Source organism: Gadus morhua, chromosome 20, assembly GCF_902167405.1.
Source record: "Gadus morhua chromosome 20, gadMor3.0, whole genome shotgun sequence".
Lineage (NCBI taxonomy): Eukaryota > Metazoa > Chordata > Actinopteri > Gadiformes > Gadidae > Gadus > Gadus morhua.
Genome location: NC_044067.1, coordinates 8,391,324 through 8,405,739, shown reverse-complemented (window position 1 = coordinate 8,405,739; position 14,416 = coordinate 8,391,324). Strand labels below are relative to the sequence as shown.

Here is a 14,416-nt window from a genome sequence, read left to right as displayed (position 1 = left end):
AAGCGATTAAGTAAATTGCGCCGGATGCAAGATAGGGCCCTATATGTCAAAATGGAGACTTTAAAACAATCCACAGATGTTTGTGTCACACTGTCTCTTCATTCAGGTCTGTGTTCTGGATCAAACAACAAGTTCATCATTGTTGTGCGTCGTTAGTTTGAACGTGTGTGTGTGTGTGTGTGTGTGTGTGTGTGTGTGTAATCTTTACAAAACGGTGTCTGTATGCAGCATCATGTGAAATAGGTACAATTTTCACATAAAGTATATTATTAATACATTGATTTAAGTTATTTTATACTGCCCTCTCTCTTACAGTTCAGTTTTGCTCAGTTCTGGTAAACATTTCGGGAACAAACCGACCTCTGGTTTCTTCCACCACTAAGGCTTGGGACCGCGGAGGCTCCAGAAGAAGCTCTTCCTGACGGAGGCCAGGTGGGTGCTGAGGCCCAGCGGCTGCATGGCTCAGCTGGGCTTCGACCACGACAACGTCCACCTTCACAGTGTGGAGACCAGCTCACTCACATCCGACATGAGGTGGGGGGCCTCTAAAGATACTGTTCAGTAGAATAGAGTAGAATGTGTTCTAGTATTGTCCTGCCTTGGTCTGAAATGGGCTTTTCTGCCTCAGCTCAGAGAATATAATAAATACAATAAATTACAAATAGATAAATACCATATAATTGTGTAGTACCGAGGAGTACAAAGTACAAATGCATCGGTTTGGTTGGTAATGAACAGCTAGCCAGTTAAGACATTTCCGAAATTCCCTATCAAATGTTCCCGAAATGATTACCAGAACTGAGCAAAACTGAACTGTAAGAGAGAGGGCAGTATAAAATAACTTAAATCAATGTGTTAATAATATACTTTATGTGAAAATTGTACCTCTTTCACATGATGCTGCAAACAGACACCGTTTTGTAAAGATTCAATACACACACACACACACAGACACACAGACACACAGACACACAGACACACAGACACACACACACACACACACAGACACACACTTCAAAACATATATTCATAGTTTAAAACCCTTTCCCCCGCTATTAAACATCTCTCTACTGTGTGTACTTATGTGTCTACTTATTTGCCTAAAACAACATTCACTGACTTTAAGCATAACAATATATTGCAGTATTAGCTGAATAAAGCCATAAAGCCCTGTGTTTTACAAGTCAGCTGACACAGAGCTGGTAGACTACCACACGTGGAGTATTTCTACAGTCTTACATCCAACCCTAAATGATGACAATCACTGCCATTGTGTCTGTATGTGTTTAAGTGTCTTCAGTTTGTGATGTCAGTGTGTGATATCAGTTTGAATATTTTTGAGGTGTCCTGTTAAAACGAGACTCAATGGGTTAAACAATTTGATGCTAGTGCTTGCTTGCGTCACGCTTCAAATGTAAGGCAAGGTTAACGCTCCATTTGCTTTGTTTTTCAGCAAAAATGTACGATTATAAAACTTCACATACTTTGTCCACCACCTCAATTCAAGATTATGTAGTATCTGTGTTTTTAAGACTCAAATTGTAGGATTAAGACTAGTGTTCCGCTGAGCACCCAAAAAAACAGAAATGCTGTAAAGTTTGTTATTTTCCCTGCTCTCTCTGTCTTTTTGCTCTCTTTGTCTTCAAAGTTTCATTCAGAGAGGTAAGATGATACTTTTATAACAATAAATACAGTTAGATGACCTGCTGGCCTAGAAAGTGTTCTCTGTTCAGGCCTCACACTGAGGCCCTTTTACATTGTCTCTAACAAACCAAAAGCTTTCTGATTCAACTCAAGCCTTCTGCACTTATCATGTTAATGTTTCATCCATGGAACCTTTAGCCCCAAACTCAACACTACAGAATGTTATTCATTACTTATTGAACTTCATTCGATGAGTAGAAATTTAAATGGAAACAAAATAATCATTGAACTCTGTTTTGGGTTTTTCTAGCAGGTTTGTGGCCAATTATTGTCTCGGGTGACGATCTCCTCCCATGTACCATCCAGTGGTGACCCCTGAGCTGCCCACTGGGTGGTGCGTGGGAGCAGATTGATATTCAAACCCATAGTGGGCGAGTTTGAATGATTTGGACATTTTGACCTAAGAAATTATTAAGGGTGTAGTTTATGCCTCTGCATTTTGAAATTGACTTGATTGTCATTACAATAACATCCGGGCCGAGCTGTTTGATCAAAAGTTTTTTGCTGAGACAAAGTCTTGATAGCGTAGATGAAAGCAGACCTTCAACACAGTTTGCTTCTGTCTGAGTCACATGCTCCGCCCTCATCGGAGCCCCCTATTGTTTTCCTGTTAGAGGGAGAGAGAGGGAAGTAGAGAGTGAAGGAGAGAGGCCGAGTGTGTGAGGTAGAGTATAGATTCCTTCACTATTGTAATGCAAATCCCCTAACATTTGTCATATTTGTTCAGATTGGATGAAAGTGCATTCACTAAACTATATAAGACAGTAACTTTCAGGAACTTTCTGTATTCCCTAGACATACAAAGAACAGGGTGAGATATCTCTTGTGCCGTGTCGTGAAGAAGGAGATCTAGCATGACCTACCGTCTGTTTGAGGGAAAGCAGCATGCTGAGGAGTACCTGAAGTTCAGGGTATCGCCCCCGGATCATCTCATACAGAAGGTGGTGGACTTTGTGGAGAAGAAGGTAGGAGGGATCTGGAAGTTGGATTGGAGTCAATAATTACTGTACAACAAACATTGCATAACTCAATCCACATTGGGTAACAGCTTGCAAACATATTATAGTTGATGTTTTGATGGGAGAGTTAGATGGAGACATAACATTAATAATAATAAATAACTGCATTTATAAAGTCCCTTTCACACCTAAAGTTGTTAACATAGGCTGCTGAGTGTGTGTGTGGTTGTGTTTGTGTGTGTTGGGGGGAGGTGTGTGGTGGTGCACAATATAGGTAGACATTCCTAAAGTCTGCATGGTTATAGTTGACTAACATATCTTTATCAATCGTGCCTTAAAGCTGCTGTAGGCAAAATTCCAGAGCTGTAACGAGATAGAGCGGAAAAAAAGCCAGAGTTTTAAACTAAACAACCAAAAATACTTCCCCCTCCTCTCCGCTGCCACCCTTTATCCCTCCCCAATTGAGAAGCAGTATAATAGAATAATGCATCCATGACGGAATGCATGAATAGATATAGGACATTTGGCATACAATTGGCAAGTGGCATGGAATACAGAGTCAGGTTAATGATTCCCGCAGCATTAGAGACCTGTGCACTCTGCCTTCTAGAATGTTCTATTTACAGGGCTCTCGTTAGCAGGCCGTTTAACATGCATGGCTGTGTCCTCTGTGTCCTCAGAAAGGGCGGCCCTTTGACTTGGCTCTGGATGTGGGCTGTGGCTCAGGCCAGGGCAGCGTCCTATTGGCCAAGCACTTTGCGTCTGTGGTCGCGACAGACATTAGCCCCGCCCAGATAGAAATGGCCATGGCCGTGCCAAATGTCACATACAAGTAAGTGTGAATTATGAATTCACTAAATCAGGACATAAGAATATGTGTATTTTTTTGACAATTCAATTAAATTAAAATTGGCCTAGAAGTGATCCGGGGTTAACCTGTTCATACAAAAGTCACACGCATAAAAAATATCAAATGCATGACCTTTGCCCTGTCCTCCATCCACAATCGGATGGTTCAAACTTTAACCCCACCCCGCTCTATCCAGGGTGAGCACGGCCGAGGACCTGCCCACGCCCAGCGGCTCAGTGGATCTGGTGACCGCCATGTCTGCCTTCCACTGGTTCGACCGCCCACGCTTCCTCCAGGAGGCCCACCGGGTTCTGAAGCCCCGCGGCTGCCTGGCGCTGCTCAACTACACCCTGAACATGGAGCTGAATCGGGAGGGTTGCTGCTCGGACACCCTGAACGCCATCTGCGAAGAGGTGACCACGGCAGGATAGATGAGTTCCAGACCCATTAGTGGGTATAGCAGCAGGGGTCACGAACTGGCCACAAACGATATACGTATTACGTACTGTCTTTTATTTGATCACTAGGTTTTTTTGTAGACAGGGGGATTGCCACTTTATGGCAATGACGATGACAAAAAGTATTTGGTGGTTCCTGGGCCAGAAGTCACAGGTTGGTCACACACTCACAGCATGAGAAAGGCCCATTTGGGAGCACTTGGCCTAGAGTGGTTGGACCATAGTCAAGGTGCCGGGTGTTTTACTCCAAGCGCAAATGTTCTGGGTTCAAACTCCAATCTCTGTAGTCTGTCTGTAGGCCCCCCAGAGCTCGATGCACCAACCCTTACATGCTCCTTAATCACATGCATCTACTTTCCCTTGAGGTCGTCTTGGATGCAAGCGTCTGCTAAAGGTCTGACACAGGGTTAAATATGTTTAGATATGTCATGGTGGACATTTTATTTCATATTGATGTCAGTTTATTACCCATAGGGAGCATTCTGTAAACAGTAACTACTGACAGGAAAAACTACAACTGAAGGACCTGTGCTACATCTACTTATTACTAGTATTATCTACTTATTACTATATTACTAACATTCTCCCGAAAACTGAAACCTAGTAAACCAGATTTGCAGGTTCACTTTGCATTTGTGAAGGAGTTCAAGTACCTCGGGGTCTTGTTCGCGAGTGAGGGTAGCCTGCTATAGAGCGTGATTGGCCGGAGAATCGGAGCAGCGGGGGCGGTATTGGGTTCGCTCTACCGCACCGTTGTTACGAAAAGAGAGCTGAGCCGCAAGGCAAAGCTCTCGATCTACCGGTCGATCTTCGTTCCTATCCTCACCTATGGTCATGAGGGTTGGGTGATGACCGAAAGGACGAGATCGCGGGTACAAGCGGCCGAGATGAGTTTTCTCAGAAGGGTGGCTGGCGTCTCCCTTAGGGATAGGGTGAGAAGCTCAGCCATCCGTGAGGAACTCGGATTAGAGCCGCTGCTCCTTTACTTAGAAAGGAGTCAGCTGAGGTGGTTCGGGCATCTGGCAAGGATGCCCACTGGGCGCCTCCCTTGGGAGGAGTTTCAGGCACGTCCAGTGGGGAGGAGACCTCGGGGAAGACCCAGGACTAGGTGGAGATTATATCTCAACACTGGCCTGGGAACGCCTCGGGATCCCCCCGTCAGAGCTGGTCAATGTGGCCCGGGAAAGGGAAGTCTGGGGCCCCCTGCTTGAGCTGCTCCCCCCGCGACCCGACCCCGGATAAGCGGATGACGATGACGATGAGGACTTTGCATTTGTGATTGGTTAAATCTGTGGACCTAGAAACCTCCTCTAACTATTTACCAACAAAGCAACAGCCAAAACAACAAAACTGAAACAATTTGCAAAATAACCGACAGAAATGCGATGGTATCAAGCACTCCCTATCTCATACCAGGCTGGTTTGTGTAGTTCTATGTAGCTCTGCGGAAACATGTCAGTGCTCATCTGGGAACCACATCTAAACCACTCTACCAAGAAAGCTACGAGGCCATCCCGTATCCAGACAAGGAGTGGTGAGTCTGCCCACCAATGATCTCAGTATATGGCTTGTACATCAGAATGCATCGTGAGTTTTTTTATTGGTCACGCACCATTTCGAGAGAAGACAGTACTGTTGTAGTACTGGAGCATTAAAGATAAATATACTGTAACCTAGGCTAATGAAAACAGTGTTTTTGCCACATTTTGCATGAATAACGCTATTTTTCTGTTTTTCAACAGTTTCAAACGCAACAATGTCTGCCCATAATGACAAATAATTTCATGAATAATTACTAAACAATGACCAAAGCAAACATTACTGAAACCGTACTTAAATGACAGGAAACACACAAAACTGTACTTCACCATAGCAAAATAAATTCCTAATCATAATTTAATAAAGGATAGGATGACCGGATCGTGGTATACAGAGTCATCAACGTGATTTGACAATAGTGATCTGAAAGGGCGGGCTTGTTTTGTGTTCCAGGCATGATTGTTTGCGTGTTAGTAAGACTGTACCCCTGTCTGGCTTCATCGGGATGGTGGAGTCTTTCTCCAGCTACCAAACGCTCCTCAAGAAGGATCCTGTAGAGGCTCGCAGGCTGTCCGACCAGACCACCAACAGGTACACACACACCAACACACATGTTTAGATGCACCTTCAACATGAAAGGCAAAAATATGTTTTTTAGTTTTGTAACACAGTTATAGGAGCAGAATGAAGACTATTTCACGATGTGTCTCAGGTTGATGTCGGCCATGAAGGTGACCTCTCCAGACACAGAGGTCGTTGTGGATGTGAAGTACTTCTATGTTCTCGCTTGCAAACCAGCTGAAGACTGAGCGCTCAACGGCAGAAGGACTGTTGCTTCTACTTCTTCTACGGATTTGAACACACTAATCCTCCATCGCATGCTTAGAATGAATCGTGTATCCTGTACATTGTGTCATTTCAGGCTACGTCTTAATGCTTGATTGAAGTGATGCCAAGTGAAAGGAAGTGCTCTGCAGTATCCATCCTTAGCGGGTACTCTTCTTTCTTTAGGTGTGTATCAATTTACAAATTACAATTAGGGCATTTAGCAGATGCTTTTTTTTTTTTTAACATGCAAGGCGACAGCAAGCTCGTCAGGAGCAGTTAGGGTTAAGTGTCTCGCTCAGGGACACATCAACAATCAGCTAGGAGGAGCTGGGGATTGAACTAGCAAGGCGGAATGTACCTTATTCAAAATATATTTGCTGAAATACAGTGATGTGTTAATGTCTGAATATCTGAATAAACGCCCACTTACTCAAAGATTTCACAATTGTACTTATTGACTGACGATTATTTAATTTTTGTATCAGGGTGAATAATTGAGTTTTAATGATTAAATAAATTCATTGAATGAACGTTGAGAAACTCAAATCCATGAACATCTTGGAACAATATCAGTTATGGTGCCGCAAAGACAAAAACACTTGTATTCCTTACTATTATAGTAGTTAGAACTGCTGGTATTTTTATTTTTGTATTATTGTTATTGTATTTCTTGCAAAGCCCTGTTTGAGCACTAGAGGTCAGTGTTTGAAAACTCAGATGCACTAATTACTGAGTCCATTTTGGCCATCTTTTATAAGAAACTAATTATTATAGAGGTTTTTGTTTTGTAAAAAAAAAACACATTTGGGATACTTCTCAGAATCATTCTTACAATATCATTGAGGGGCTCTAACATCCAGCGTCTGAATATGCACTCATTTATTCGTTAGGCTATTCATTGAGCCCATCATCACTGTCGACAAAGTCAGATAGACCATATACCGATTCCAATGGAAAATCAATTTCACACTTCCTCTCTCGGCAAGGCAAGGTGAGGCAAGGCAACTTTATTTATATAGCACTTTTCATACATGAGGCAGACTCAAACTGGTTCACGTAGAAATATTTTCGTACAATAAAATAAAATAATAGATAAGTAAAAGAAACATGCAAAGTAAAAAAAAACGACATAGTAGTTATTAATGTTACAATGACCCAACATTACTTTACAAACACATGCATTTCATATATATTAATACCAGTATTTTTTTAATCTTCTGGAGTCAATAAATAACTGTCGTATTATCGTATCTTAGTTAAGTGCATAAAAAATAAAAAATAAGTGCTGCAGAACCCTAGTGTTCTTCTTTGGTGTCTTCCCGGACAACAATACCGGACGGACTAAACACTTAACTTCCGCTGTCTCTGACACCGGACTGAAGTTGTGACTGACAGTTAATTTCATGTTTATTGATATTTGATCTATCTTTTAGTACATATATCATACTATTTTCCACCGGTTTTGCTGTTTGAAGAGCCTATTTGAACCTTCCAGTCCCTGACCTCAAGATTTTAGATGATTATGGTGTAGAGAGGAGCGCTGCTTCTGAAAGGTAAAACACTCACTGGCCACAGCATAAGGTCTTTATAAATATGTATGCCTTATCTTTTATTTTTCCATTTCTTTTATTCAACCGGGTTAGTCTTATATCGATTACACATCTATTCAGCAGCAGCAGACCACACAACAATACAGTAAAACCCGAGACAGAGGAAAACATTATTTGACACATTGGAAACAGGTAACTTGATAAGGCTGTTACGTTACGTTAGGTATATTTTATTGAACTTTTAACCTGGTTAATCTAACTGAGAGTAAACATAATGTTTTACAAGAGATACCTGGACAAGACAACGATAGCATACAACAAAACATAATACAATTAGCCCCAACAAAATGAAAATATGTTTGATATATATATCGTACACATTGAAACACAGGGCTTTATATTATGTTACTTCTCTCCAACAGTTGGCAGATAGTTAAAGTCGCCTTGAACTTCAGCACAAACTTGATTCCTTGGTTCTAATTTGCCACGATCCTTATCTTTTCTGACATCATACCAGACACGCCTTATGGCTTCGTCTGTTTCTGCTGTTTCCCCTCGATGGAGATATGGTTATTTAATTTTGGACCCACCTCAAAGGGTCAGTTTAAAAGCAGAATCTGTGTTGTTAATTTGAAACTGGTTAAATGTGTTGGATTACAACAACCTTATTAAACGTAATATGACACTTTCGTCGTGTGCCAAGATATTGCAAACGAAGACGTTAACTTATTTGTGGAATATGTCTGTTGACTTAGAAAACCATTAGGTCTGATTACATGGTTATTTTATGAGGAAGTGTTTGGAAAATAAATCCATAACCTGTTAATAAATAGCTAAAGTCAAGTAGCTCGTTTTGGAATAGTTGGGGCTGTAAAATGGTTGTAGGACATGTAGCATACTGTATACAATTGTTTTAGCAATAAACAATATTGATCAGTTTAATGCATTGCTGAAACGTATAATGTTAAAATCCCTTTACGAAAAACGTAATATACAACATGATCACCATCATAGTGCAGCAGTCTGATTGACATCTGAGGCAGGTGGGAGTGAGTTGGTCTCGGTGACACACATTTTATGAACACTGACATGCGACACCCTCCCCCCTTTCCCTCCCCCAAACTGATGCCAACCAATTGAGCTAGTCCAGTATACTAGCCCTCCAGTTTACTAGCCCTCCAAATCACTAGCCCTCCAATGTACTAGCCCTCAAATTCACTTAGAATAAAAAATGCATAAACTTTTATTATTCAAACAAAATTGTTTAAAAAATCAATGTCAAACTAAGCAGATCTTTTTTTATTATGCATGCAAAAACTAAATGTGTCGGGCTGTGACTGTTTAACCTGTATTTTATTTTTTTGGTGATTCCTCTTCATTAAGGCAGTATATGCCTTATTGTAGTACTACTAATAGTAGTTTGTTGAAGATTTCCCATTCCTTAAAGATTTCAACAAAAGGACACCCACTGCTTAACTGCTATCTACGTCATGAGGACTTATACTAAATTGTTTGACTGGTATTGTGGTTCTTTTTAAGATTGTATATTATCAATCCCTAGAATTTGGTTAGTCTCTGGCCTTTTCGGCCAGAGACCGAAAAGGCCGGTCTCTGGCTATTTTATTTTTAATAGCCAGAGACCGGCCTTATTTTCTGTGTCATTGCATTATGAGATATTTAACTAGAAGACAGCCCTTGACAGTAGGAATAAAGGCTAATAGTGCAACACCCCTTTCTATACCAATATATACACTGATCTGTGTTGTTCATTTGTATATGCTAGCTTGTTGCAAATAACCTTGATTTTATCCATAGCACATTCAAATTTAACCTGCTGCTTTCTAGGACCTTACGTCCCTCACTCTCCATTCAAACAGCCTGATTTAAATTGCCTCACCCAAGATATGACAAGCACTTGGTTATGCTGTAGTTATGAATTGTCTTGTAATTCAGGTTAGCTCGGTGAAGACATTCATATTGCATGGTTGTGTAATATATGAAAACTGTATGAGAGACTGAAATAGTGTTCCTGACTTCACGTTACATACCATTACAAATATATTCTGGTTTAGCAGGATAGTTTATAGTGGCTAGGGTAATTAACTTCCAGCCAAGATGTCCCGACCCCTACTGATGACGTGTATCTGAATGCACTGTGAATCCCTTTTTAATAAAAGCGTCTTGCAAATACCTAATAGTAATAAATGCAGGATTACAATTCAGAAGGCATTGCTGAACTGTTTAACGGAATATAGAAATGCAGATGAAATAAATGTAAACATTGATGAAGGTAGACCGTATATTATTGAAGGCGGCATATCATTCTACATGATCAAAACAACATATTTGTTGACCATTAGTTATAAGTGATCACCAGTATATGCTACATTGTATGTCCTATACACGTAACGGTATGCATCCATCTTCCATTGGATTTAAGGCTAATTATAAATTGGACCACACCCCAGCTAATGGTCTTTGTGGTGTGACTGCAGGACTGGGAGCGCGGGCGGGGCGGGTAGCGTGGTGCCGGGCCAGACCAGGACAGGACCAGGGGAGAACACCAGGCGGTTGGAGCCATGCTGACCCTGGCCAGTAAGCTGAAGAGGGAGGACGGAGGCAAGCCCAGCCGGGCCTCCGCCACCTCTGACTCCACGCACAGGGTCTCCATCAGAGACCGCCTGCTCACCAAAGGTACGCACAGACGGGCACGCACAAACGCACGCTCTCACTCACTCACGCACACACAAACTGCTGTGCTTTATGAACTGTTTAATCGAGGTGTAATGGAGTGCCAGGCAAATCCAGTCAAACTATAAGAATGAAAATTGGCAGTCGATTTAACATACTGTAGTACAAATGTTTTGATTACTTAATTAGAAATAAAATTGTATTAATGCATATGCATACTAGCCAGTGAACACTTAGTTTAAAGGAGCAATACATATAAGCATGAATGCCTGAGACCTGGCTAGAACAAACCGTGGACATTGTCTTGGTCACTATTGTTTCTCAACCTGTTTTTTTTTTAACACCAGGCACTCAAAGGTACTGGTGTGTGTGTCTGAAAGACAACTGTTAGTGACAGTAACCATGCCTTCCATCAAGCCTGTCTTTGTCTCTCCTCCTCTCTGTGGCTCCCTCACTCTCCTCTTTTCTCTTGTCCTCTCAGTCAGTCTCGCTCGTCCTCTCTGCTTCTCTTTTCTCATCCATCTATCCTTGACCCAGTCATATATTTCAAAGGCTCCTTCCTGTCTGTCTCTTTGGGGTTCTCCGGTTCTTTCTCGCCAGTTTTCTTTCGGCTTGTCAACTTTCTTCCTTTGATTTGAATCCAATGATGTCACCATGACAGCCGCCAAGCGTCAGGTTCAATCAGCGTTCCCTGGGCTTTTGCGTTGGGTTGGGGAACGCTGCCATAACAATTATCCATCGTGTGACGCTGCGTCCAATGGCCCGGCTCAAGTTAAACAAAAATAGCGAGCTACAGTTTGCGAGGGTGAACGCTTGCGTCAACTCACATTTTTCCCTTTTTCTGATTTTACATGTTGGGGAATGTGAGCTCTCCCTGTTGAGCACATATAAGGGTAAATAGACTAGGTGTTTAGGCATGAGGCAAATTATTCTCCTGGGGATCACATTATGTTAAAGAGCTGAAGTCGTCCTCTCCATGGTGCTCCTGGTTTAGTTTGTGCACGTTAAGGAAAGACTGGATGTTCAGGCTGAGCTTCGGGGAACTGAAACCACTTACCCAGCTCTCTGGTTGTTTTCTGTTCTGTTTTCAACGTATTGCTGTTATGAACAATTTTATAACTGAAATTGTTCAGTTGGGGTTTGAATTCCAAATGGAATAATTTCAAAGGAAACTCAACTGTCAATGTTTTTATTACTAGCATGGCTTTATTAGTGCTTTAATGTATATTGAACCCAAGCCAACTTTTTACACAGTGCTGTATAGGGAGTATTCAGTCTTATGCTTTATCAGCTGCGCTTGTTTATAGTTTAATATCCACACACGATTTGGACAAGAAAAACCCAACCCCAATTCTGGACATACAACAGATAGTGATCAATCTCTATGCGGTTTCCATCTCTGTGACCCATCTCCTTAAGACGAAGGGCCTCTCAAGAGCAAAGAAACACCCTATTGTACTCAGTAGATAAAGGGAGCTTCCAGATGAAGCCCTACTGTGTGGATCCTGTCATTATTTTCCAACCTTACCCAACTGAATCTCAATCTTTCAGAAGACTTCGGGTTGAGGTTGGAGAGGAGATCAATCTGTGCCATTCAAATGAATAGGGAAAAAGGAGTTAGAAGGAGGGTAGAAATGTTATTCTCGAAAGAATATAACCTTCAGGCAACTTCAGCAGTACACTCCTCAACATTCATAGTTTCATGACTTTTTCCTACCCGTCTTCCGACCCTTTTGTATTTTTTTCTATACTTATCTTTATTTCACTCAATGTATTTTTCTTGTATTCATATAGCCTTCTCGTTGCTGCCCGCTAGCCTTTGGGTTACTGTGAAAATAAACACTGTCTTATTTTTCCTATAATAATAAATATAGCTTCAAGAGTCATACCAAAGCAGACCACAAGATGGCGGAAGAGAAGTGTGTAGTGCATCGAGACTCTTACTTGATAAAGAAACCAAATCCATTCAACTCTTGTATGCAGAAAGAGGATCTTGTTTCCAGCTGAATGTATTTATACACAAACAAACTAAGAAAGGGGAAGACTAGTAAACATCAAAGGAAACTACAAAATAAAGTGGGCTGAACATTCATTGGCTCACCCTCATCCTCCTGGCCACAAATTACATAATCTCTCTTTGTAGTGGCCCAACCTAAACGCTGTGTCAGATCAACCGATGGAAGTAAAGATGTTCATCCTAATTTAAAGCCTGCTTTTGGTGTTCTCTATCTTTCTTTTTTCTTGGTTTGTCATTGAACGTCTACGCTTACTGAACATAATGTGACCAAGCATTCAAACAAACCAGGGGAAAGGAGCATGCACCTCATCCATAACATCATTACCCTATATTGTCTCTGTTGAAAGAGGAACGGGGCTGTTTTTATGAACATGGTCAAATGTTTTTCAAACTAAAATCCAATTAAAACTCCTGCACCCAAGAGCCAGCAGTCCCCAATCCGTCCAGTGCCTTGTCTTGTCCCTTTTGTAAATGTAATTGGAATATATTTTCCTGGATTTCACCCAGCCGCACTTTATTAATCATCCTCTCTTCTTCTCTCTCAACAGAAGTGGCCGATCTGGAAGGACACCTCCCCAGTAAGTAAACCTAGGACCTGTTACCTTCTGAATCACGCGCTCAATTAACCCAGGCAGACAGAGGCCTCTCTAAGGAGGATCAGTTGGTCTTCCATCATCTTCCATCACCTTATGTTTTAATCATGAATGCGAATCCTCATGGCTCGGGGGTCTGTCCTCATAGCTTTACACACGTTGCTTATTGGACTTGCTGTGTGCGAAGTCGCTTATTGTTGTTTGATAGCTTATGGTATTATGTACGGCTTATTTAGCTAATAAGCAATATAACGTTTGCAATATAATGATACAATATACTAAATATCCAATAAAAGGTACTGGGTTCGATCCCCAATCGCCACACCCTGTGCGTGTCGGCAAGAGGCCCTAACCCTGCCTGCTCTTTGAGGCCATGTTGGCCGGAACTCTGAATCTGAACTCAGCTGAGGTCGCTCCTGGGCAAAGGCGTCTGCTAAACGGATATAAAAACGTGTCCAGCTATATGGTTTCACTGGAAAGATAATTGTGTTGGCATCACCAATGTGAGGAGACTTCTAAACATTTGCGACAAGATACTCCCGGGAATTAGCATACACTTCTTGTGCATGACACTACATGCCGCAACATTTTTTAAGATCTATGCAGAGGAAATGTTACAAGACCAGCAAAACTTGCATCACAAACTTCTCTCTGTCGTAGCTCTGCTCCATGGATCAAGGAGCCTGCGGTGAAGAATACTAATTGAAGTCAAAATATGGTTTTGCGTGATCTGGTTTTGAGTTTGCATATGCACACAGGCCGTGACTGGGTTTTGTACGCTGCACTAAAAGGTCAGGTCGAGACATGACATTCATCTACAATGACAGCAATTCGTGATGACTCAACGGCCCTGAAATGTATTTCCTGTTTTCATATCAGGACTCGACAGACGTATACCCCTTTTTTGTTGGACTGTAAATAATGCCGTAACATTTCTACCACTCTTATTGTGTATATATACATATGTTCCTTATCTATTTTGTAGCTGTATTGTTAAATTAAGATTTTTGTTCTCCTACTGTGTTATACTGTGGCTCCCGTATTTCCCAGCTGGGATCATTAACATGCTAGCGTTAGCCGGGAGCTATTCCTTTAGATAGTTTGATTTCATTGTACCCATCCACAGGAGAGGAGGTCCTCTGAATACCATTATCATGGAGTTCATTCTCGTAGGGAAGAGGCTGCCTGCCTCTCAGAGAGTATTAAGATAATCCTGAGGTTGATCAA

The 14,416-nt window shown here is 41.6% G+C and overlaps 2 protein-coding genes across 2 annotated transcripts in view; both read left to right on the top strand.

Annotated features, from left to right (window-relative positions):
• Window positions 1-2,133: 2,133 nt before the first annotated feature.
• On the top strand, window positions 2,134-6,777 carry LOC115533387 (putative methyltransferase DDB_G0268948). The gene is made up of 7 exons (XM_030343897.1): window positions 2,134-2,368; window positions 2,500-2,669; window positions 3,344-3,495; window positions 3,710-3,926; window positions 5,402-5,505; window positions 5,964-6,101; window positions 6,223-6,777. Exons 2-7 carry the CDS (start codon window positions 2,559-2,561, stop codon window positions 6,317-6,319), a joined length of 819 nt encoding a protein of 272 aa, XP_030199757.1. The 5' UTR covers window positions 2,134-2,368; window positions 2,500-2,558; the 3' UTR covers window positions 6,320-6,777.
• Window positions 6,778-7,676: 899 nt separating this feature from the next.
• Window positions 7,677-14,416, top strand: part of ube2f (ubiquitin-conjugating enzyme E2F (putative)) — a 45,380-nt gene continuing 38,640 nt past the window's right edge. Inside the window, exons 1-3 of the mRNA XM_030343509.1 lie at window positions 7,677-7,891; window positions 10,384-10,582; window positions 13,145-13,174. Coding sequence (XP_030199369.1) covers window positions 10,468-10,582; window positions 13,145-13,174 — 145 coding nt within the window. The 5' untranslated portion in view covers window positions 7,677-7,891; window positions 10,384-10,467. The remainder of the gene's footprint in view (window positions 7,892-10,383; window positions 10,583-13,144; window positions 13,175-14,416) is intronic.

Coding starts and splice junctions, on each gene's coding strand:
- LOC115533387 (XM_030343897.1), top strand. CDS start 2,559: ATGACCTACCGTCTGTTTGAGGGAAAGCAGCATGCTGAGGAGTACCTG. Junction 2,670..3,343: donor TGGACTTTGTGGAGAAGAAG/GTAGGAGGGATC, acceptor CTGTGTCCTCAG/AAAGGGCGGCCCTTTGACTT. Junction 6,102..6,222: donor TCCGACCAGACCACCAACAG/GTACACACACAC, acceptor GATGTGTCTCAG/GTTGATGTCGGCCATGAAGG.